The 25,304-nt window shown below is 43.6% G+C and overlaps 1 protein-coding gene across 5 annotated transcripts in view; it reads right to left on the reverse strand.

Annotated features, from left to right (window-relative positions):
- Positions 1-6,468: 6,468 nt before the first annotated feature.
- Positions 6,469-25,304, reverse strand: part of PRDM10 (PR/SET domain 10) — a 103,936-nt gene continuing 85,100 nt past the window's right edge. For 2 of the 5 annotated variants that reach the window (XM_033204306.1, XM_033204307.1), the window contains 7 exons: positions 24,699-24,809; positions 23,227-23,427; positions 22,265-22,579; positions 18,990-19,091; positions 17,097-17,277; positions 12,321-12,424; positions 6,469-9,257 (listed from right to left, as the gene is read on the reverse strand). In XM_033204306.1, the coding sequence (XP_033060197.1) occupies positions 9,054-9,257; positions 12,321-12,424; positions 17,097-17,277; positions 18,990-19,091; positions 22,265-22,579; positions 23,227-23,427; positions 24,699-24,809 (1,218 nt within the window). In that variant the 3' untranslated portion in view covers positions 6,469-9,053. Of the gene's footprint in view, positions 9,258-12,320; positions 12,425-17,096; positions 17,278-18,950; positions 19,092-22,264; positions 22,580-23,226; positions 23,428-24,698; positions 24,810-25,304 lie in introns of all 5 variants that reach the window. The other 3 variants (XM_033204305.1, XM_033204304.1, XM_033204309.1) reach the window with 2 other exon arrangements.

The following is a 25,304-nucleotide window of genomic DNA, read 5'->3' on the forward strand; positions in this document are numbered from 1 at the left end:
GTGAAGGAAGTTAGGGGAATTGCAAGGGCCGATGTTGGTGCTGGCAAAAAGCCGAAGGAGTAAAGGTGCTGCAGTGATGCTATCTGCAGCCACTGGGGATTTTTCACAAGATGAATAAACTAAAAACTTTTTAAAAAGATGTATTCTCTTTGCTTCTATCTTACGAAAAAGATTGGAGATATTGGTATAATTTCTTCTTTAAGTGTTTGGTAGAATTCACCAGTGAACACATCTGGCCTGGTACTTTGTGTTTTGAAAGGTTATTGATTCAATTTATTTCATATATATATGAAATGTGTGTATATATGTATATATGTGTATATATATGTATATATGTGTATATGTATATGTGTGTGTATATGTACATATGTATATATATGAAATACATATATATATGCCTGTTCAATTGTTTATTTCTCTTCTATGAGTTTTGGCAGACTACATCTTTTAAGAAATTGGTCCATTTCATCTAGGTTGTCAAATTTGCATGCATACAGTTCGAATAGTATTCCTTTATTAGCCTTTTCATGTCCATAGGATCTGTAGTGAAGTCCCCTAATACATATTTTTTTTCTTTTTTGAGATGGAGTCTCACTCTGTCCCCCAGGCTGGAGTGCAGTGGCACAATCTCGGCTCACTACAACTTCTGCCTCTCGGGTTCAAGCGATTCTCCTGCCTCACCCTCCCGAGTAGCTGGGATTACAGGCACCCGCCACCACATCTGGCTTATTTTTGCATTTTTAGTAGAGACAGGGTTTCACTATGTTGGCTAATCTGGTCTCAAACTCCTGACCTCAGGTGATCCACCTGCCTCAGCCTCCCAAAGTGCTAGGATTACAGGGGTGAGCCACTGTGCCCGGCCTATATATTTCTGATATTAGTAATTTGAGTCTTTTTTCTTAGCATGGCTGGATACATCAATTTTATTGATCTTCTCAAAGAAGCAGATTTTTGTTTCATTTATTTTCTTTATTGATTTCCTGTTTTCAATTTCATTGATTTCTGCTCTAATTTTTCTTATATTTATTGTGTTCTTTTTCTAGTTTCCTAAGGTGGAACTTCAGATGATTGATTTTAGATCATTATTTTGTTTGTTTGTTTGTTTGTTTATTTATTTATTTATTTATTTATTGAGATGGAGTCTTGCTCAGTCGCCCAGGCTGGAGTGCAGTGACGCGATCTTGGCTCACCGTAAGCTCCGCCTCCCAGGTTCACGTCATTCTCCTGCCTCAGCCTCTCGAGTAGCTGGGACTACAGGCGCCCGCCACCACACCAGGCTAATTTTTTGTATTTTTAGTAGAGACGGGGTTTCACCGTGTTAGCCAGGATGGTTTCGATCACCTGACCTCGTGATCGGCCCGCCTCGGCCTCCCAAAGTGCTGGGATTACAGGCCTGAGCCACCGCGCCTGGCCTAGATCATTATTTTCTACCATATGTGTTCAATAATAAAATTTCCCTCTCAGTACAACATCCCAAACATTTTTATGTTTCATTCTTATTTAGTTTAAAACAAAAATTCTGGAGGCAAAGTCTCACTCTGTCACCCAGCCTGGAGTACAGTGGCACAATCACAGCTCACTGCAACCTTGACCTCCCAGGCTCAAGCAGTCTTCCCACCTCAGCCTCCCAAGTAGCTGGGACCACTGTGCTCAGCTAATTTTTAAAAATTATTTTTTGTAGAAATGGGGTCTCACTATGTTGCCCATGCTGGTCTCAAATGATCCTCTTGCCTCAGCCACTTCGAGTGCTGGGATAAGAAGTATGAGCCACTGTGCCTGGCCCACAATATTTTTTAATGTGAGATGTCTTTTTTTGGTTCATGTGTTATAAAGAAGTGTCTTTAATCAGCAAGTATTTTGAAAATTTACAGCTGTCTTTTTTATTTCTAGTTGAATACCATTGTGGTATAAGAGCAGACAATTGTATGTGTTCTTAAGTTTGTTAAGTGTATTTCATGCCCCAGAATGTGTCCTATGCTGGTTAGTGTTCCATATGCTTGATAACAATATGCACTCTATTATTAGAAGAAGTAGGCCGGGCGCAGTGGCTCAAGCCTGTAATCCCAGCACTTTGGGAGGCCGAGACGGGCGGATCACAAGGTCAGGAGATCGAGACCATCCTGGCGAACACAGTGAAACCCCGTCTCTACAAAAATACAAAAAACTAGCCGGGCGAGGTGGCGGGCGCCTGTAGTCCCAGCTACTTGGGAGGCTGAGGCAGGAGAATGGCGTGAACCCAGGAGGCGGAGCTTGCAGTGAGCTGAGATCCAGCCACTGCACTCCAGCCTGGGCGACAGAGCGAGACTCCGTCTCAAAAAAAAAAAAAAAAAAGAAGAAGTAGTCTATAGATCTTATTTCCCATTGATCTTTGTGTTGAGCATAACCATGTCCTTACTGATTTTCTGCCTGCTCGATCTGTACATTTCTGAGAGATGATTCCACCATTATAGTTGGAGACCAATGACCCTCTGTTTCTCCTTGTACTTCTGTTTTTGCTTTACACGTTTTGATGCTCTGTGGCTAAGCACTTACCCATTCAGGGTTCTTATGTTCTCTTAGAGAACTGATCCCTTTATCATTATATAATGCCTCCACTTTATCCCTGATAACTTTGTCTGAAGTCTGCTGTCTGAAATTAATCTAGCTACTCCCACCTTCTTTGATTAGTGTTAGCATGGTGTATCTTTCTCCATCCATTTGTTTTTAACCTACATGTCATTATATTCAAAGTGGTTTTCTCATAGACAAAGTATAGTTGGGTCTTGTTTCTTATCCAGCCTGATAATCTCTTTTAACCGGTGCATTTGAACACTGATGTTCAAAGTGATTATTAATATATTTGGGTTAATATTGACTATATTTGGATTAATGCTGACTATATTTGTTCCTGTTTTCTATGTGTTCCCTTGTTCTTTGCTCCTATATTGTCTTCCACTCCTTTTCTGCCTCTTGGTTTTGAGATGGGGTCTCACTCTGTCACCCAGGCTGGAGTGCAGTGGCACAATAGAGCTCCCTGCAGCCTCAACTCTGGGGCTCAAGTGATCATCTTGCCTCAGCCTCCTAAGTAGCTAGGATTACAGGCACATGTCACCACGCCCTGCTAATATATATTTTCATTTTCTTTACAGACAGTCTCACTATGTTGCCTGAGCTGGTCTTGAACTCCTGCCTTTAAGTGATCCTCCCACCTCAACCTTCCAAAGTGCTAGGATTACAGGTGTGAGGCACCACACCTGAACTCTTTTGTGGTTCGAACTGAACATTTTATATGATTCTATTTTCTTTTTTTTTTTTTTTTTTTTTTTGAGACGGAGTCTCGCTCTGTCGCCCAGGCTGGAGTGCAGTGGCCGGATCTCAGCTCACTGCAAGCTCCGCCTCCCGGATTCACGCCATTCTCCTGCCTCAGCCTCCGGAGTAGCTGGGACTACAGGCGCCCGCCACCGCGCCCGCTAGTTTTTTGTATTTTTTAGTAGAGACGGGGTTTCACCGTGTTAGCCAGGATGGTCTCGATCTCCTGACCTCGTGATCCGCCCGTCTCGGCCTCCCAAAGTGCTGGGATTACAGGCTTGAGCCACCGCGCCTGGCCTATGATTCTATTTTCTATTTTCCTAACTTTCCTAGAATATTAGCTTTTTTTTTTTTTCACTTTTTAGTGGTAGCTCTAGAGTTTGCAATTAATTCAAGTACATTTTCACATTAACACTATCCCACTTCATTGATAGTGTGCATATCTTTTTTATTTTTCTTTCTTTGAGATAGAGTTTTGCTCTTGTTGCGCAGGCTGCAGTGCAATGGCATGATCTTGGCTCACCACAACCTCTGCCTCCTGGGTTCAAGAGATTCTCCTGCCTCAGCCTCCTGAATAGCTGGGGTTACACGCATGCGCCACCATGCCCAGCTGATTTTGTATTTTTAGTAGAGACGGGTTTCTCCATGTTGGTCAGGCTGGTCTCAAACTCCTGACCTCAGGTGATCTGCCTGCCTTGGCCTCCCAAAGTGCTGGGATTACAGGTGTGAACCACCACACCTGGCCATCGTGTGCATATCTTATAACGAAATAATCCTAATTCCTCCCTCCCACCCCACCGTCCCTTATATTATTGCCATCATTCATTTCACTTACATATGAACATATATACAGATATATTAGTATATATCATTGCTAGTATTTTGAACAAACTGTCATGTGTTAGATCAATGAAGAGGCCAGGCACAACGGCTCATGCCTGTATTCCCAGCACTTTAAGAGGCTGAAATGAGTGGATCGTTTGAGCCCAGGAATTCGAGACCAGCCTGGGCAATACGGCAAAACCCCATTTCTACTAAAATAAATACAAAAAATTAGCCAGGTGTGGTGGTACGTGCCTGTAGTCCCAGCTACTCAGGAGACTCAGGTGGGAGAATCGCTTGAGCCAGGGAGATCAAGGCTGCTGTGGGCTGTGATTGCACCACTGCACTCCAGCCTGGGCGACAGAGTGAAACCCTGTCTCAAAAAAGTAAAAAGAAAAATAAATCAATGAAGAATAAGAAAAAGCAAGATTTTTCTTTTACCTTCAGTTATCAAAGGTAATAATGATGCTCTTTCTTTAAGTAGATCTGAGGTTCTGACTTTTATCATTTTTCTTCTCTCTGAAAAACTTCTCTTCTTTTAATATTCTCTTCAAGGCAGGTCTACTGGCAACAAATCCCCTTTACTTTTGGAGGATAATTTCATGGGGTACAGCATTCTAGGTTAGTCACTGCTTTTTTCTCTCAACACTTAAACATTTCATTCCACTCTCTCCTTGTGTGCTCAGTTTCAGAAGAAAAGTTATTTTTTGTTCATTTGTGTTTTGGTTTTGAAGGACTTTTTGCATTTACCCTGTATGTCCTCTGAGCTTCCTGGATCTGGGGTTTCATGTTCCATATTGATTTGGGGAATTATCAATCATTATTGCTTCAAATATTTCTTCTGTTCCTTTCTCTGGCTTCTTCTAGTATTCCCATGAGGCATAGTTATACTTTTTTTTACATCATCTCACAGTTTTTGGATATTGTCTTTCAGTTATAGAGGTTTCTATTGAGATATCCTCAAGCTCGGCGATTCTTTCTTAGGATTTTTTTTTTTTTTTTTTTTGAGGTGGAGTCTTGTTCTGTCACCAGGCTGGAGTGCAGAGGTGCAATCTCGGCTCACTGCAACCTCCACCTCCCAGCTTGAAGCGATTCTTTCACTTCAGCCTCCCGAGTAGCTGGGATTATAGGCGCCCACCACCACGCCTGGCTAATTTTTGCACTTTTAGTAGAAGCAGGGTTTCACCATGTTGGCCAGGCTGGTCTTGAACTCCTGACCTCAAATGATCCACCCACTTCAGCCTCCCAAAGTGCAGGGTTTACAGGTGTGAGCTTGCGTGCCCAGGCTATTCTTCATTTTCTATCTCTAGCATTTTAGCTCATTCTTAGGATTTCCATCTCTCCTTACATTGCTTGTTTGTTATTGCTTGTTGTCTACTTTCTCTAGTAGAGCCCTTTTCATACTGTTCACAGTTGTTTTAAATTCCCAGTCTGCGAATTCCAGCGTCTGGGCCATATCTAAATCTGGGTCTGATGTTTGCTCTCTTTCTTCAGACTTGTGTCTTTTGCCTCTTAGTATGCCTTGTAATGTTTTTCTTGATAGCTGGTCATGATGTGCCAGATAGAGAGAATTTCTGTAAGGAGGCCTTGAGCAATGTGGTGGTAAGGTGTTGGGGTGGGGGAAGCATTCTGTATTCCTAAATGAGGCCTCAGTCTTCTGGTGACCCTGTGCCTCTGGACTGTGTCCCTCACGAGCGCTACGCAGTTATCCCCTCTTAGATGAGGGACGATAGCTAGAATGAGCTGGGTTTGGGTGTTTCCCTTCCTCCAGGTGACTGAGGTTCTGCTATAACTTCAGCAGGTTAGGTGCTTGTTACAATAGAAAGATCAGAAAGCTCTGGAGTATTTCAAAATGGTTCCTTCTCCCCTTCCTCTGCTGGAAACATGTGGGGATTTTTCTCCGAATTTCACTGTGAAAACCTAGTCAAGCTCCTGGGGATAAAACTCATAAAAGTGTGGGTCTCCCTTGATCCCCCTCCAGTGACGGAGTTCCCTGGAGTTTTTAACGTCTCAGATCTCTCCATGCTGAGCCTGCAGCAATTCATCAAATAGACTTCACATTTTCCTAACCTGGCCCTGGTTCTCACAGAGGTTACTGCTCATGGATCTTTTTCTCATGGGTTTCTGCTCTATAAGCTATTATTCTCTGTATCTGCCTGTTTGTCTTTCCAATTTTGGGGATGGCAGTTTGTCCTGTGAGCTCAACTTTCTGACGGATCTCAGGAGAGATGTTGATCTTTCCATTTGCTCAGCTTCTTACTTATTGCTAGGATGGAGAGACCACTTCCATGCTTCCTACATGCCACGCTGGAAACCAGAAGTTGCAATTCTTAAAAGAAAAAAAAAAAATAGCTCTTGTAGCTTCACACATACAAACAGGCTTATTAAAAAATATATTTATTAATTTTTACACCTGCTGCATAGCACAAGACTATTAACACTATAACTCACTGAATGTACAATAAATGTTCACATTTAAATAATAGGATAGGGTCAACATTTTCAACCAGTGGGTCAGCTTTAGCATCTCATGAAGTGCTTTTTAGACCTAGATATCTTAAGAGTTTTTTGAAAGGATACTTCCGAGTCAGAAAACAAGATCAAAACAATAGGTTTTTCCAGAAAAACAGGAATTTTACATGATGAAATGTCTATTTCTGTCAGCACAAATCAACAATAAAAACAAAATCTACATCCAACCTACTCCAAAATACACTGCACTGAATGAAGTCTACAGTGTCAATGTGTCTTGAGAGAGGCCACAATATCCACACTGGCTACATACATGTTTTCCAAATTTAGTTTTCTGATGGCTCGTCATTTGCCACCTCTTGAAATCCAGGTCCTTTTAAGAATCTATGACCTTGGAATGAATGAGCAGAATACCTGATCTGAAAGCCACGTGACTTGGCTCGACTGCCATCCGCATCTCTGGCTGATAATACACAAATCAGTTTGAGAGTCTTTATTTCACATAAGGACCAAAGAAGAAGAAGAAAACTTAGAAGGGAAAGCAGCAAAGAAGTCCTTCCACAATATTTTCCTCTGTGTATTTTAAAACTTAAAATAACTGCCATAAAATGAACATTCCATTCAGTGATTCTTTTCAGTTTTCCAATAAGTTATTCCTGAGGGGAGGGAAGATACCTTATGGTTCAAATGAAAAAGAACATAACAGGGCCAAATATCAGTTATCAAAGCTAAAACTGGATCTTTAGCAAGTGCTGCTATTCTTCCCCTAGAAAGGCTTTCTGGACAGGACACTGGGATATTTGTAATCATTACACTGTAGGACTTAGGGAACCCGAGTCTGTATTTTGTAATGCAGGGTCAATATTTCCTGTTGAATATCTTTCTCCCAAAGACAGAGAGTCCATTTTCAGTTTCCGTACATTTATGAAGTAACTTTCTCAAGTTCTCTTAGCACTCAAACATTGGGGAATAGCGATACGAACGCAGTCTCAGAAATAAAGTGCGAAATCTACCCATCAATAAAGTTCTTTTAACAGACTTGTTCACTTTTCAGAAACTGTCTTTATCATAAAGAAGCTACTCTACTTAATTTATAGAACCAGTTTTTACCCAGAAATGTAAACTAATTAACTTCATTTGAAATGAAGTAAGGTCTTTCTGTTCTGGAGTAATAAATTCTACTATGCAATAATTATTCTAAAAACGTGTTAGCATGTCACAGAAAGTTGATAAAATATATACTGATTTTTTAATGCCCAACTAATAGTATACTCATAAAGACTGGATTTCTTCCAGATCCCTTATAACTACTTTATTATAAGTTTTCCTCACATTTTAATTTTTTCCCTAAGTGTGAAGTTGATCATCTTATTAAAAGGTCCAGATGAGTTACAATATGTTTAAAGTTAAAAGTGTTAAGAAATAAGAAATGCCACCTTTCCATCCAACTTTAAAGAATGTTCATTTTAAGACAGCGTTAAAAGTACTAAAATACACTGAACACTGTCAGCAAGAGTTAAATGTACACTTGGTCAAGGAATATATCCTTTACCAATGAATGATAAATGGATCCTGCAAGGCAGAACAAAATTTCAATTCTCTCTCTTCTCTCTCTCTCTCTCTATCTAGTTTTGGTAATTTTTCTTGATACCAATATCTCGTTCTTACCACCACCACAACCAGAGAATGGGAGGAAAAGTGTTAATGCAGGGGTTTAGATTTTGCTGACATCAAGCAGACTTTTCTCTTTCAGGGAGTCCACCTTTGTGAAACAATGAAGAACTATCAGAACGTGAGCTTCTGACCTAATCCACTGAGGACCAGCATCTCTGGAAAGCACTATCAACAGCCTAACAACAGTTTTCTAAAATAGGGAAGTTAAAAAAAAAATCAGCAAGAAAAATTTAGATGACAGTTTTTGCTTCAGAACGTCACTGTCAAAACTTTTGTTTCATCATTTTCATTTTCTTATTCAACAAGCTCCCTTTGTTAAATTACTGAAAACTAAAACAAGATAAAGCAGTTCAGACCTAATACACACCCACAAAATGCCCCTTCTCCTCCGGTGCCACGGCTTGGAATAAGAAGTCCAGTAACCATGGACTTGGCACATCCTGTCTCCACCTTTGGTATGAACACAATACACCACTTAATATTTCCACAAAGGAAAAGTAAGGCTTGTCAGTGTGTTAAAAGACCAACTCAAGAGCAAGGCAAATTCTCTCCATCTCGAAATCTACTTTCCCCTGAAAGATCTCCGTTCCGTGGCAAAAAACGAAGGGTTTGAAGAGTCAATTTGATAAAGATGACCTTGGCAAAATAAACCCCAGTGGATGGATGAGAGACAAAACTGTCGTTTCCAGACTCTTGAGTGAATAATAAATCTTACAAAAGAGCTCTAAGTGTCAGAGCTTTCAGACTTATGAGAACAGACATGAGGTGGGTGCTGGATTCGAGCTCCAGGGTGGAAGTCATGGTTTGGTGATGTGCACTTCGCTGCTTCCGTTCCCATTGGTCGTGGTGGTGATGATGTACTGTGTAGCCTGCTGTTGGCTGGTGGTCTGGGGATCCAAGGAGTCACTGTGTGCAGGTGGCTGGACCTGGACTCCACCAGAGAGGGCGGAAGTTTGCTTATCCTCCAATTCTGGTTGACTTTCTGATAACACATAATGACCCTTAAGGAAGAAGAAAAGGATGTTTAAAAACCTGGGGCCTTAAAGGGAGGATGAAGCTACTAGGGAAGGAGAGAGATGCGAAGAAATGTCACAAGGGACCCAAAATAGGCATCTGTGAGAGATGCTTTACCTAGGTCCTTTAGAGAGGGCGGGTCAGTCACAATAATTGACTACAAAGGTAAGCTCCTTAAAGGAGCACCTTAGCCGTTTCACCAAATGCTAGAGTGAACAACTTCAGGTACAGTAATTTGCATCATGGTGGTAACACTCGTGGCAAAGAAAACGTGCTGTTGCAATGCTCCTAAGAATTTACACATTCAGAAAAGACAGTTGACTGTCCATTCGATCTTAAGACTAATACAGAATGGATCCAAGAAGAGATAGTTAAAGTCTCCTTGAAGAGGCAGAATGACCCTGAAGACAGGTAGTCAAGATCAATGGTTCTCAGAGTTCAGAATTTCAAAAGACCAGCACAATTTTAAAAAAATAATAAATGGAGGCCGGGCGTGGTGGCTCACGCCTGTAATCCCAGCACTTTGGGAGGCCGAGGTGGGCGGGTCACCTGAGGTCGGGAGTTCGAGACCAGCCTGACCAATATAAAGAAACCCCGTCTCTACTAAAAATACAAAAAAAAAAAAAAAAAAAAAAAAAAACTAGCTGGGCGTGGTGGTGCATGCCTGTAATCCCAGCTACTTGGGAGGCTGAGACAGGAGAATTGCTTGAACCCGGGAGGCAGAGGTTGCAGTGAGCCGAGATCGTGCCATCGCACTCTAGCTTGGGCAACAAGAGCGAGCCTCTGTCTCAGAATAATAACAATAATAAATGGTTCCCAAATTTTATTTTGTCAAGTAAGGTCATTTAAAACATGCTACCATCAAATAGAGATTTTAACACTCAAGAGCACAGGAAGAACAGGATCTCAGAATGAAATCCCTTACACTGAATAAATTTAGCTTTACGAAAACTTACACATTGTCTTTGTTTTCTTATTTTTCCCCTCATCATGAAAACGTCTTCAGAGACCTGTAGCTGGCTATTTTGTTACATTAACATTTTTAAAGAAATGTGTCTGTCAGTCAGAAGGAGGGTTGGTCAGCTACAGAACAGAGGAAAAGAGACGTCACAGAGAGACTCTCAGGCAGTAGCCTGTCTGCACTGCCCAGAAAAGAGCCATCGCCAAATACCCATTTGATTCCACTAGGGTCAGATGTTCTGAGTTCACCCCCACCAGGCAACGTTGTGATCATGATTGTTTTTTCCATGTGGGGAGGGGGCTGTTTGTCAACCTAGGGTCCATTGACTCCTAGGGGGGTCCATAGGTCGGCTGCAAAAAATGCAAAAACCCCCAAAACTGTACATTAAATTAGTGTGCATGTACACTGTGGTAGGGGAAGAGAAACAGTCTTGGCTAAAACCATTCTCAAATGAGTTCCAGGCCAGAAAAAGAACAAAGTCAATGGGTCGTACAGGGAACAAAAAATGTCCTGGTCATGCCAGTGTGATTATCCCATTTTACAATCGTTACTGTTTTCACTGACAATTAATAGTGTCACTCTGGATTTACATCTCTCTCCTAAGTCTAGTTAATGTGACCTTGTGTGCTGAGAAACAGGTGAGCTCTCCGTATACTAAAAAGAAAGAAAGAAAGAAAAAAAAATCAGGGTTTTGAGACCACAAGACTAGCTAGCTACCCTCTGAAACCTCTTAAGAAAATCTTCCCTTGGTAATATCTCAATATTGCTAGCCATTGAAAAGCATTTTTCCTTTTTTTTCTTCTAGCTTTATTAAGATATAATTAAACAAAACAACCTGATTAACATATCCATCAACTCAAGCACTTGCCATTTTATTTTATGGCAAAAAACATTATCTATACTAACAGTTTTCAAGTATACGATACATTATGAACACAGCCAGCATGCTGTACAGAAGATCTCCGAACTTATCCACCCAGGAGTATTTTTCTTTTTTTTCTTTTCTGAGACAGAGTCTCACTCTGTTGCCCAGGCTAGAGTGCAGTGGCATGATCTCGGCTCACTGTAACCTCCGCCTCCCAGGTTCAAGTGATTCTCATGCTTCAGCCTCCCAAGTAGCTAGGATTATAGGGATGCACCCCCACACCCACCTAATTTTTGTATTTTTAGTAGAGGCAGGGTTTTACCATGTTGACCAAGTTGGTCTTGAACTCCTGACCTCAAGTGATCTGCCTGCCTTGGCCTCCCAAAGTGTTGGGATTATAGGCATGAGCCACTGAGCCCAGCCAAGAGTATTTTTCTAAATTCCCATGTATGTACTCTGTCTTCTAATAACTTAAGAGGCAGGCCAGAACAAACCAGTGAAGATAAAAACAGAAGGAGACACAATCAACATTGTACCTGCCCAACTTAGATAATTTAAGGCAATGTTTTTCACTTTCAGGTGGGTGAAATGTTTAATACAGCTCCATAATTGATTCATTATATTATTCTCTCCCAACCCAGTTGAGGGCCAATTGTCTTGAGGACTTAATCTTTCCAAGAAGCATATAAAAACACTCATAAGGGCCGGGCACGGTGGCTCACGCCTATAATCCCAGCACTTTGAGAGGCCAAGGTGGGCGGATCATGAGGTCAGGAGATTGAGATCATCCTGGCCAACATGGTGAAACCCCATCTCTACTAAAAATACAAAAATTAGCTGGGTGGGTGGCGCAGGCCTATAATCCCAGCCACCCTGGAGGCTGAGGCAGGAGAATCACTTGAACCCAGGAGGTGGAGGTTGCAGGTGAGCCAAGACTGCACCACTGCACTCCAGCCTGGCGACACAGCGAGACTCTGTCTAAAAAAAAAAAAAAAAAAAAAAGGCTCACAGCGATGGAGCTAGGACCATTACAGTTATTAATTGAACAGATATTTATTGAGCATTTGCTATATCCTAGTCTCCTGGATAGGGCACTGAGGATAAAGTGATAAGACCCAAGACCCAGCTTTCAAAGAATTCCTCAACTACTGTGAGAAAACAGAGTAAGCCAATCATTAAAAGGTAAGTGGTCACAAGAGTTGTATAGCACCACAGGTTGCTTACCGAAGTAACCGCCTTCACCTGGCCAGTAGTAACTGGAGTTGCCACACCACTGTCTGTAATCACAAACTGACCTGGGGGAAGTGTCATCATTTGAATCTCAGATGCTAAAAAACAGGAAATATTCATAGTTCAGTGGTCTCAGATTTTAACACAAATCTTAGAAACAAAACCATAACCAGTAGCCACAGTCCCCACTGATTTGCTTGCCATGAGAGTCTTACAATGATATGATTTCTGTGCTACGAATTGAGAAGAGACTGGTACGCAGCGACCCAGTGTCAGAGACAATCAGTGCATTCCCCTTCAAATGTGGCTTCTCAGTATCCACAAAGACAAATACTCAACAATTTTTAAAACCTTGAAATAAGTCACAAAGAGTTACCTTTTAAATCAATATTTTTATCTTTTATATTCAGATTTGAATTTGTGACACAAATGTATCCACACTTGGCTATCATAATTTAATCCAACTTGAATTTTATTTCACCACCAGTGTTATTAGAGCAAATTAAAAATAAAGCCGACCCTAGCATCTTGTTGATAAATAATATTTTCTACTAAAAGAATGAGACTTTCTTGGGAAAATGGCTGATTCCAGACCTGGGCAGAAAGCTTGTGAGACAGTTGTGGGGCACTGTGTCTTCTCAGCACACAAGATGTGATTAAAGGGTATCGGGTCATGTGGGAATAACGCAGGAGCCAGTTAGAAGAGGCTCCTACAAGCCAGAGAAGGGGATCACTTGAGCATCGGTAAGGATCACACCTGCAATCAGCTGAAACACACCAGGCGTTGAAATCCACGGGTACATAACCACACGAAGATGTGCACACACACCCCTATCACCTTGGATAGCATAAGAAATCAATTCATTTTGTGAAAACTGGTAAACAAAGGAAATGGATTAGGTATTTAAAGCATTTATCCTGCCTTTCTTGTACAAATTGTACCTGAGAGAAACTTGGTAGTTAAGGTAAAATTTTTTTCTTTATAAAAGTTTTCTAGCTAATTAATGAATAAGGTGCTAGAATCATGGCCAGGCACAGGGACTCACGCCTGTAATCCCAGCACTTTGGGAGGCCGAGGCAGGCGGATCACTTGAGGTCAGGAGTTCAAGACCCACCTGGCCAACATGGTGAAAGCCCCATCCCTACTAAAAATACAAAAATTAGCCAGGCAAGGTGGCAGGTGCCTGTAGTCCCAGCTACTTGGGAGGCTGCGGCAGGAAAATCACTTGAACCTGGGAAGCAGATTGCAGTGAACCAAGATCGCACCACTGCACTCTAGGCCTGAGTGACAAAGCAAGACTCCATCTCAAAAAAAAAAAGAATATCACAACTTTGCAAGCCCTAATGAAATAATGGAGCTAAGGAATAAACACCGATGGCTCCTAACATCACAAAAAGAGAGACACCTTAACATTATGTGCTCTTGATAGAAGTACACACGCCAGCTATGAAATATCAGGAGGCAAAAAACAAACTGCACCTGGGCAAGCCTGCAGATCGAATTGCCAGTCTACAGGAAATGAAAGGAACAGAAGAGCACATATTCACTGCATGGTAACACTGGAATCCCACCAGCAAAATCCAGAATGCGGAAAACAGCACAAATGACCCGGTTTCCTCAACACACAAATTATAACTTAAAAGAGTGAACACATACATTAAAAGAAACTCAAAACTCATCATCAATTGCAATGTATGGCCCTTATTCGGAACCCAATATGAGCAAACCAACTTTTTTTGTTTGAGATGGAGTCTTGCTCTGATGCCGGGGCTGGAGGGCAGTGGCGTGATCTCGGCGCACCACAACCTTCGCCTCCTGGGTTCAAGCGATTCTCCTGCCTCAGCCTCCTGAGTAACTGGGACTACAGGTGCGCACTACCATGCCCAGCTAATTTTTGTATTTTTAGTACAGGCGAGGTTTCACGATGTTGGAGAGGCTGGTCTCGAACTCCTGACCTCGTGATCTGCCTGCCTCGGCCTCCCAAAGTGCTGGGATTACAGGCGTAAGCCACTGAGCCTGGCTGAGCAAACAAACTATTTTTTAAAAAATTTCTGAGACAATCATAGAAATATAAAAACCCTGACTGGGCATTTTAAATGTATTTGTGGGTATTAAAGAATTACTGTTGGCTGGGCACAGGGGCTCACGCCTATCATCCTAGCACTTTGGGAGGCCAAGATGGGAAGATCACTTAAGCCCAGAAGTTTCAAAACCAGCCTGGGCAACACAGCGAGGTCGCATCTCTACCGAAAAATTTAAAGGAAAAAAAATTGGCAAAGCATGGTGGTATGTGCCTGTAGTCCTAGCTACTGGGAGGCTAGGGCAGGAGGATGGCTTGAGCTGAGGAGTTGGAGGCTGCAGTGAGCTATGATCACACCACTGTACTCCAGACTGGGTGACAGACAAGACCCCCTCTCTTAAAAAATAAATAAAGAAAAATTACTGTCATTTCTTTGTAGGTGTGATAATGTTGTATGGAGTTGTGCTTTTAAAAAATAGTTTTTTTCAACTGAGCATGATGGCTTATGCCTGTAATACCAGCACTTTGGGAGCCCAAGGCGGGAGGATCACTTGAGCCCAGGAGTTTGAGATCAACTTAGCCAATGTAGTGAGATCTTTGCTCTAAAAAATTGTTTTTAAATTAGACTACACGTGGTGGCTCACATCTGTAAACCCAGCACTTGGGGAGGCCAAAGTGGGTGGATCACTTGAGTCCAGGTCAAGGCTGCAGTGAGCCATGATCACGCCACTGCATTCTTCAGCCTGGAAGACAGAGCAAAACCCTATCTCAAATAGTCTTTTTCTTTTAGAGATATATACCAAAATATGTATGGATAAGGTGATATGATGGATCATTATCCAGTTGGAGGATGGGAGATAATGATTGGCGCATATATGAGACAAGGTTGGGTGTAAGTTGGTAACTGCAGAGGCTGGACAATGGGTACAGGATGGTTCGTTACACTCTCTCTACTTTTGTATATTTTTATATTTTTCCCTAATAAATTTCAGTCCCAGAATCTTTTCTACAGGTTAGAATGCTAGCTCATCCTATTTTTACCATGAGTATCTTCATCACTCCACTTTTTTTTTTTTCTTTTTTGAGATAGAGTCTCGCTCTGTCACCCAGGCTGAAGTGCAGTGGCACGATCTTTCTGCCTCAGCCTCCTGAGTAGCTGAGATTACAGCCACCCACTACCACACCTGGCTAAATTTTTTTGTATTTTTAGTAGAGACAGGGTTTCACCATGTTGGCCAGGCTGGTCTCAAACTCCTGACTTCAAGTGATCCGCCCACCTTGGGCTCCAAAGTGCTGGGATTGCAGGCATGAGCCACAACACCCAGCCCACTTCACTTTCTTTCACAGGAATTATACTGAGTACAGAGGTCAGTCTATTCACCAGATTCTAGTGGTAAGAGAGTCCTTCCCTGAGTGGAAACTAGACCCAGCCCTTGTTGTGACGTCCAGTGTTTAAGAGTATAGATTGTGGCCGGGCACGGTGGCTCATGCCTGTAATCTCAGCACTTTGGGAGGCTAAGGTGGGTGGATCACCTGAGGTCAGGAGTTCGAGACCAGCCTGGCCAACATTGTGAAACCCCATCTCTACTAAAAATACAAAAATTAGCTGGGCTTGGTGGCCCGTGCTTGTAATCCCAGCTACTCGGGAGGCTGAGGCGGAGCTTGCAGTGAGCCAAGATTGTGCCACTGCACTCCAGCCTGGGCGACAGAGCGACACCTCATCTCAAAAAAAAAAAAAAAAGAATATTGATTGTAAAAATTAACTAGATGGTAGAGTTTGAGCCTGACTCCACAGCAAATCTATGTAACATAGCCAAGGATCAATCATGACAAAGACGGGCCCCCCCAAAATAAATCAACAGTAGAAGAAAGATCAATACTTTCCCTTCTCAGCACCTATTCCTCCTAGTTTCTACTACTGAGGTCTGTTACGTCTACTATTCCTTCCATACCTTCCATGATAAAGGTCTCATACTTCCTGGCCTGCAACCCAAAGCTGTTTCCCCACCAAGGGGTTTACCTACTCTGACCTCTGTCAGCCAGCCTGTTACTGTTTCCACAGCACGAATATCAGGGTTTTGGAATCAACAACTCATATGTCTCTCTCCTTTACTAGATGGTGGTCAGCAGCACAGTGGGGTGGTGTAGAGTGTACACTCTGAAGCCAGACTGCCTGGGTTCCAATCCTCTGTTTACTAGCTCTTGGAAAAGTGAGTATGTGGAAATTGTCTTGTCTGTAAAATGCAAATAACAATTGTACTTATCTCATAGGTTGTTGTGAATACTGACTGTGATATATATGGTTCGGAATCATTTCTGGCCATACAGTAAGAGCTTAATGAAAGTTGGTTAACATCATTATTGTGTGGTGTTACTGATACCAATGAGAATATTATTCTTGGTATAGCCAGGGTCTAGTACAGTGATTGATACACAGGCATTCTACAAATATTGGTGGAAGGGATGACTCAACATAGCCTATATCCATCTATCTTACCACTTAATTACACAGCTATGCTTCCTCCAGCGATATACCTGACGTTTCAAAAATGTCCTATCAGGGTAGCTCTGTGAAATCAGAACGCTACACCTTGAGATTTGTCATGAAACTCATTGAAGTACATGCACTAGAGAGTGTACAAAACGGTCAACAGATACTTTAAAAATCTATCATAAGCTGAATACATTCAGACACATGGCTGGAGATCTCCCACCCCTGACCGACACGGCATCGTCCCTTCTTACTTACAATAGCCACGGAAGGAATTCCAAGCACTGGGCAGGTACGTGTGCTGCACAGAGGAATTCTGCTGCTGCTGCTGCTGCTGCTGCAGGGCCTGCCCCTGTGTGGAAGAACTGCCCTGGATATGGGAGGGGCTGAGCCCCTGCTGAGCCTGCTGGGCTGAGGGACTCAACGGCTGCCCAGATACCTGGGGAGAAAGAGAAAGCAATGGCAGGGAATTATGAACTTCTAATATAGTGAAGACTCACAGATAACTGAAGGAAGTAAATCAGACTAATATGAATTATGATGCTGAAACTATCATTGCTTTTTTTTTTTTTTGAGACGGAGTTTTGCTCTTATGGCCCAGGCTGGAGTGCAACAGCACGATCTCAGCTCACTGCAACCTCTGGCCCCCGGGTTCAAGCGATTCTCCTGCCTCAGCCTCCTGAGTAGCTGGGATGACAGGCGTGCGCCACTACGTCCGGCTCATTTTGTATTTTTAGTAGAGACAGGGTTTCTCCATGTTGGTCAGGCTGGTCTCAAACTCCCGACCTCAGGTGATCGGCCCCCCTTGGCCTCCCAAAGTGCTGGGATTACAGGCATGAGGCACCACGCCCAGCGTGTCATTGCTATTATTAAAAGTAATACTTTAAATAAGAATAAAATCAATGAAAAGCAAGCATAACTATGAAATTCTAATTTGTTTTCAAAGGATTCTCTACCAGAGTATGCAAAAAAATTAATTTCAATCAACTGTTAGAAAGATAAATGAAAGAAAATATAATTACCTACATTATATAAGGTTAAAAATAATAGGAGGTGAAGTGACTTCCCTGTGCCACAAAACTATCTGGAACACAAAATGAAATGGAACTCAAAGTTCATCATTTCCATTCACCAGCACTGACTAATCCCAGCTGGCGGGTGGAGTTCAGCACAGGTGAGTGAAGAGGCCCACTCCTGACAACAGGATGAGGCCAGTGCTCTCCAGCCTGCCACCTGCAATCCTGCTCCAAACTACCCACCCAGCTTCCTTTCCACCAGTGCTCTCCAGCCTGCCACCTGCAATCCCGCTCCAAACTACCCACCCAGCTTCCTTTCACCAGTGCTCTCCAGCCTGCCACCTGCAATCCCGCTCCAAACTACCCACCCAGCTTCCTTCCACCAGTGCTCTCCAGCCTGCCACCTGCAATCCCGCTCCAAACTACCCACCCAGCTTCCTTTCCACCAGTGCTCTCCAGCCTGCCACCTGCAATCCCGCTCCAAACTACCCACCCAGCTTCCTTTCCACCAGTGCTCTCCAGCCTGCCACCTGCAATCCCGCTCCAAACTACCCACCCAGCTTCCTTTCCAAACATCATTTCCTGTTAGTAATCCAAACAGAATAACCCCGTTTCAGAACTGTACCCCTCCTCCAAGACCTCAAAGACCACTTCTACAAAAATGCCCTGGACTCCCTCCTAAACCTAATCTCTCCCTCTCTGAACTCTGAGAACTTATCTATGTATCTCAATTCCAGACTCAAGCATACAAACACAGTAACATGCAATATACCATAATACTCCACAAAGCCACTGTTCCAAACCCTAGAAGCCACTTAGCCATTGCATTTAGAATGGAAAGCAAAGACCACTGTTGTTTCTAGGATGTCACACCACAGGACTCTGTGAGGGCAGAAACAGCTAACAGCTTAATGTGTGTCCACAATACCGATATAAAAATTGGAGGCAAAGGTAAGATCCTTTAATAAAAATCCAAAAATAACAGTATCTCAGTAGCTGAGGAGACTAGGTCTGAAGGGAATGTCCTCCCTCTCATTAACTCTGATAGTCCCTGAGGCCATGCTAACACCTCCAAATAGTCTGTGGAGCAGGGTACCTGGGCGGAGGACGGGGCCGAGGCAGTAGGCTCGCTGACCTGGATGTGCTGCACCTGGATGGCGTGCTGGGGGTAGGGCTGAGGATCATGGAGCTGGCCAACATCCACAGTGGACTGCTGTGACTGGTGAGGGGAAGTGGCCTGGAAGGAGAGAAAACAGGCCCAGAAACCAGATATATATTGATTGAGATTAAGGGAAATCCTTCCAGAGAAAAGGTTCAGTTAAAAACAATATCCTGGGCCAGGCGCGGTGGCTCAAGCCTGTAATCCCAGCACTTTGGGAGGCCGAGACGGGCGGATCACGAGGTCAGGAGATCGAGACCATCCTGGCTAACACGGTGAAACCCCATCTCTACTAAAAAATACAAAAAACTAGCCGGGCGAGGTGGCGGGCGCCTGTAGTCCCAGCCTACTTGGGAGGCTGAGGCAGGAGAATGGCATAAACCCCGGAGGCGGAGCTTGCAGTGAGCTGAGATCCGGCCACTGCACTCCAGCCTGGGCGACAGAGCGAGACTCCGTTTCAAAAAAAAAAAACAAACAACAACAACAACAACAACAAAAAACAATATCCTGGCCAGGTGCAGTGGCTCATGCCTATAATCCCAGCACTTTGGGAGGCCAAAGCAGGTGAATTGCTTGAGCCCAGGAGTTCGAGACCAGCCTGGGCAACATGGCAAAACCCTGTCTACAAAAAAATACAAAAATTAGTCAGGTGGCCGGGTGTAGTAGCTCACCCCTGTAATCCCAGCACTTTGGGAGGTTGAGGCCGGGGGATCGCTTGAGGTCAGGAGTTCAAGACAAACCTGACCAATATAGTGAAACCCTGTCTCCACTAAAAATACAAAAATTAGCTGGGTGTGGTGGTGAGCACCTATAATCCCAGCTACTCAGGAGGCTAAGGCAGGAGAATCACTTAAACCTGGAAGGCAGAGGTTGCAGTGAGCTGAAATCGTGCCACTAGACTCTAGCCTGGGCAACAGAGCAAGACTCCATCTCAAAAAAAAAAAAAAAAAAAAAAAAAAATTAGCCAGGCATGGTGGCATGCCTGTAATCCCAGCTACTGATAAAGCTGAGGTGGGAGGAATATCTGAGCCTGGGAGGCGGAGGCTGCAGTGAGCCATGATTGTGCCACTGCACTCCAGCTTGGGTGACAGAGTGAGACCCTGTCTCAAAAAAGAAAGCAAAAACAATATCCCAATATATGCCAACAGAAATAGAAGAATGGAAGGGATTTCAGCCCCAGTGCTGCACTCACAGATAGCCCACACCTAGACCAAGCCAGAAAACAGGATAGAAAAAGATCGTTTAAAGAAATGTGCTTCTAACACGTAAGCCACTAATGTTATTAGATTCTGGAAGAGAAGGAGAGAGAGGAAAGATAGTTCCTGACAATAAGCTGAAAAAGAAGTTGTCAGGAATCAAAACTTTCAGTTACATTTAATGATCTATACTTTATCCATTAAAAGAAATCAAAGAAGAGAATTTGCTTTTAGTTTGTCACCATTAACCTACTACAACCGTGGTTTTTAACCTTTTTTTTTTTTTTTTTTTTTTTTTTGAGGCGGAGTCTCGCTCTGTCGCCCGGACTGGAGTGCAGTGGCGGATCTCAGCTCACTGCAAGCTCCGCCTCCCGGGTTTACGCCATTCTCCATTCTCCTGCCTCAGCCTCCCGAGTAGCTGGGACTACAGGCGCCCGCCACCTCGCCCGGCTAGTTTTTTTGTATTTTTAGTAGAGACGGGGTTTCACTGTGTTAGCCAGGATGGTCTCGATCTCCTGACCTCGTGATCCGCCCGTCTCGGCCTCCCAAAGTGCTGGGATTACAGGCTTGAGCCACCGCGCCCGGCCATGGTTTTTAACCTTTTATGTATCATAAACATCTTTGAAAAAGTAGCTAAAGTACAGGCCCTTTTTCTTTTTTTTTTTTTTTTTTGAGGCGGAGTCTCGCTCTGTCGCCCGGACTGGAGTGCAGTGGCCGGATCTCAGCTCACTGCAAGCTCCGCCTCCCGGGTTTATGCCATTCTCCTGCCTCAGCCTCCTGAGTAGCTGGGACTACAGGCACCCGCCACCTCGCCCGGCTAGTTTTTTGTATTTTTTTAGTAGAGACAGGGTTTCACCGTGTTAGCCAGGATGGTCTCGATCTCCTGACCTCGTGATCCGCCCGTCTCGGCCTCCCAAAGTGCTGGGATTACAGGCTTGAGCCACTGCGCCCGGCCTGCAGGCCCTTTTTCTAGAACAGTGTACCTATACATCATAATTTACAGGCAACTTCAGGGACTCATATAGGTTTCTCTAAAGTCTGAAGTTAAAAACCCTCCATAAGAAAAACAAGACAAAAAATAGTCAATGACAGTGGCAACTTCCAATCTCCTGTTCCCATGTTAGTTTTAAATTTTCAGAGACCAAATGATTTCAAAGCAACAAGTTTGTTCATTTGTGCCTTGGGGACACTTCTCCTCAGTGTAATTAAATGAAACAATAGTTCTGGGAGAATCACTTTCATTTAGTTCCTTAGTCAGTAAGAATGAGTTATTCACTATCTGGTAGAAGGAACACAGTTATACCTCTGTACTACAAAGGCACTGACTGATATGCAGAGATTGAATCAACATTATTCCTTTTTTTTTTTTTTGAGATGGAGTCTCACTCTGTCGCCCAGGCTGGAGTGCAATGGTGTGATCTTGGCTCACTGCAACCTCTGCCTCCCAGGTTCAAGCAATTCTCCTGCCCCAGCCTCCTGAGTAGCTGGGATTACAGGCATCCACCACCACACCCGGCTAATTTTCATATTTTTAGTAGAGACGGGGTTTTGCCATGTTGGCCAGGCTGGTCTTGAACTCCTGACCTCAAGTGATCTACCCACCTTGGCCTCCCAAAGTGCTGGGATTACAGGTGTAAGCCACTGTGCCCAGCCATCAATATTATTCTTTACAACCTTTCTTTGATATAAGACATTTGATACGCAGGTCGTGATTCATCAAACTGGCTCGTTACGAAGCAGCCAACCAAGATGGTAAAAGATAAGGATTCAGAGGAGGGTCAGAAACAGGTGCTGTGGCCACTGTCCTGCCATAGCACAGGAGGCCTGTATAGGCTGGAGCCTAAAATTTTCTGACTACCATAGACAGAAATCTCTTACACTGCTAAGGCCAGAGGCCTCATCAGCCTGAAAGGGGAAGGGGCATTTGTAAAATGCCCAAGGCTCAGAACTTCCACGCAGAAGGACATTACATAGATCTCAGCCCCAGATCAGAGAACGAGGTGCTAGTGGCAACAGGGCACTCATAAGGCTAAGGGAAACCGAGGCACGCAGTACCGGGGCCACTTGCACCACTTGAAGCTGTATGTGCTGAGGCTGCTGGAGGCCAGACGCCGACTGCGACACAGGGATGTACTGAATTCTCTGGTAATCCCCTTGTGGCGTTCGGTAGTCTGTCGTCAAGGTCTGGGACAGTTCTGTCATTGCTTGGGTGAGCAGGTCCGTCGTCACCACAGTCTCTCCAGTGGCGCTGTCCGTAGTTAAAACCGCTGGGGTGGCACTGATCACAGCTGTCGTCAGTGGTGTGTGTATGGTGTTGGAGAGCTGGGCGAACTCCGGATGCTTCTTTCGAATGTGCTGGACCATCTTGGTCTGAAAAAGCAAGGCAAAAAACAAGAATTATTATTAGAATTTGTGATTTTCCATTTTTCTCATATCTAAATCCTCCAAAGATTCCTAAAGTCTTTTATCTTATGTCTTAAAAAAAGAAAAGTCAGAGCAACACTGACTCTATGCCTGTACTTCCTGGGGTAACATAATGCTATGAAAGCAGGAAAGAGGGTGGGAATGAAGTAAAGCCTCACTTGGTCTCACACCACCAGCAAGGTCTCAACATCCCCCCCAGCTAGTGCCTGCAGCAATCAATCACAATCCCCCCAGCCAAAACCACCTCCTTTGTAAAGCCACCACTTAACCTTCTACGTGGTGCTTCCATAAGCCTGAACTCACCAACTACAAGCACAGAACATTCAAACGTGAGGCCCTCCGCAGGCCAAGGGAAAAGGAAAACAGCCAGCTGCTTGGGCTGCTGTATGGCACTCATTCTGGGGGAGGTCCACAGTATTCTCTTTCCGTTCTCTGCTGTGGTCCCTGTTTACAGTGACTAGGACAACATCTCTTTCAGTCCCCCGTCAACTCAGAAGGAGCCATCCAGACCATGTGGATGAGAAGACATCTTCCCTTAAGAGATTCGTTACATGGCCGTTTTGACCTCAGCTTTAGTCAGAAACTGCCCCTACCTTGCTGCTGTACTGCTTGGAGCAGTGGGGACAGCAGACGGGAGGGGTGGCAATGGTGCCCGTCAGCTGGGTGTGTGTGCTCAGCATGGGGTCTGGCTCTCCAGGACCAGCGGGACGGAGCTTCCGAATGCTTGGTGGGAGCTCTGCTCCTGGGTGGTTCTTCAGAATGTGGGCTTTGCGCTTGCTGGCGCTCTTATAAACCTGCAAATGTAAGTGCCTTGCCATGAAAGCAGTATACGGTTCCACTTTTTTGCTTAAAGCAAACTAACAATTTCGTTATAAGACATTGAGGAAAAGTATTGAAGTAGACCCAAATAAAATATATTAATACGTATATTAACAGATCTATCGAAGGACAACAAGCATATACCATAAATTAGAATAAAAAAGAACATAATGTAGATATGCCAGGTTTCTTTAATCCATAAATCTAAGATAATAACTGTGAAAATACCCTTTATCCTAAAGTGTAAAATTTGGATATGATACACAGACACAGGAAGGTAATTGTTTTCGAGGCCCGTTCACCTCAGACGAGAGCTGCCTGTGAAAGCTCGCATACGACGTATGCAGCTGAAGACCAGGAGCCAGAGAATCTTCCAAATGGCAACGTCAATAGCAACTGCTATCTATAGTGGGAATCTATGTTAAAAAATGTTTCTCACTTTTAAGCTGATATAGCTACATTATATAAGGAAAGGATGGCCGGCCGTGGTGGCTCATGCCTATAATCCCAGCACTTTGGGAGGCTGAGGTGGGCGGATCACCTGAGGGCGGATCTTCCTGGCCAACATGGTGAAACCTCATCTCTACTAAAAATACAAAAATTAGCTGAGCGTGGTGGCGGGCGCCTGTAATCCCAGCTACTCTGGAGGCTGAGGCAGGAGAATCGCTTGAACCCAGGAGGCAGAGGTTACAGTGAGCCGAGATCATGCCACTGCACTCCAGCCTGGGCGACAGAGCTAGACTCCATCTCAAAAAGAAAGAAAGGATATTATGGTGGAACAACAAATATATATTCTGTGTCTTTTCTGAAACTACACAAAAATAATGGAGTAGTACAAGTAGAGTACTCCACCACGAAGCTTTCCCAACCCCCCCTACCTTATAGAAACCCCCAATCTACCATATATGTCATAGGTCATATGATAAATGCTCTCATTTTAGAACCTAGGAATTTGAAATTAATTCATACACTAGGCACTCAGTAACAAGTCTCTTCTAGTGTAACAAAAATCACAGAGAGAAGGGACAGTAAGAAAAATGAAGTCAACTATTTCTTAAGAAAAAAAAATTGGCTTAAAATTAGGCTGTATTTCTAGTCCTTTCTTGTCTGAATGGAGACTACGGAGAGACAGGGAACCATCTGGTCAGAGTAACAAACAAATCATAGCATAGATTTATAAATGCGGACGAGTCAGCTCTAAGCAGGGAACCCCAGTGGCACACCAGCATGAATATTTCCCTTTTACCTTATCGCAATACTGACAAAAGTAATCACGATTGGGTTTTATGATGGGTAGAGTTAACTCTGGCACCTCTTCTATCTTCATGTCTGGGTGTCTCTTTGACAGGTGATTTACCTAAAGTGAAAACAAAGAACAAATGAGAAAAAGAGATCCCATTAACCAAACAGAAGCTACACAAATGCCTCTGATAATGATCACCAGAAGCTGAAATTCTCTGCAGCAATGCCCCAAAACAATAAGGCATTTGGCCAGGACCAGCATCACCAGACCCCATCTGACACCAAAGCACTCACAGTCAGGGTTAACAGGAGTTAATAATTCACCAGACAACTGAAGGTGAACTCACTGTGGTGAATTCAGCCATCAACAGTCTTTGGCTGAAAGAACTACTATTGGAAAAAGGGAAATTACACTGATATGAATTTCTTTGGTGAGTTCTCCTCATGCAAACCTGTCTTTCATTATTTAATGCCCTAGCCTTACTAAGAACATGGAATGAGATACAGACCAAGGTTCTGAATTTTAATTTGCTCTATGACTTTCCAGCTCCTGGCAGAAATATATTCTGCACCTGTAACAAGGTCAAAATGAGTTGAGAGCAGAGCACTG

The sequence above is a fragment of the Trachypithecus francoisi genome, unplaced genomic scaffold, assembly GCF_009764315.1.
Source record: "Trachypithecus francoisi isolate TF-2019V2 unplaced genomic scaffold, Tfra_2.0 Lachesis_group8, whole genome shotgun sequence".
NCBI classification, from domain to species: Eukaryota; Metazoa; Chordata; class Mammalia; order Primates; family Cercopithecidae; genus Trachypithecus; species Trachypithecus francoisi.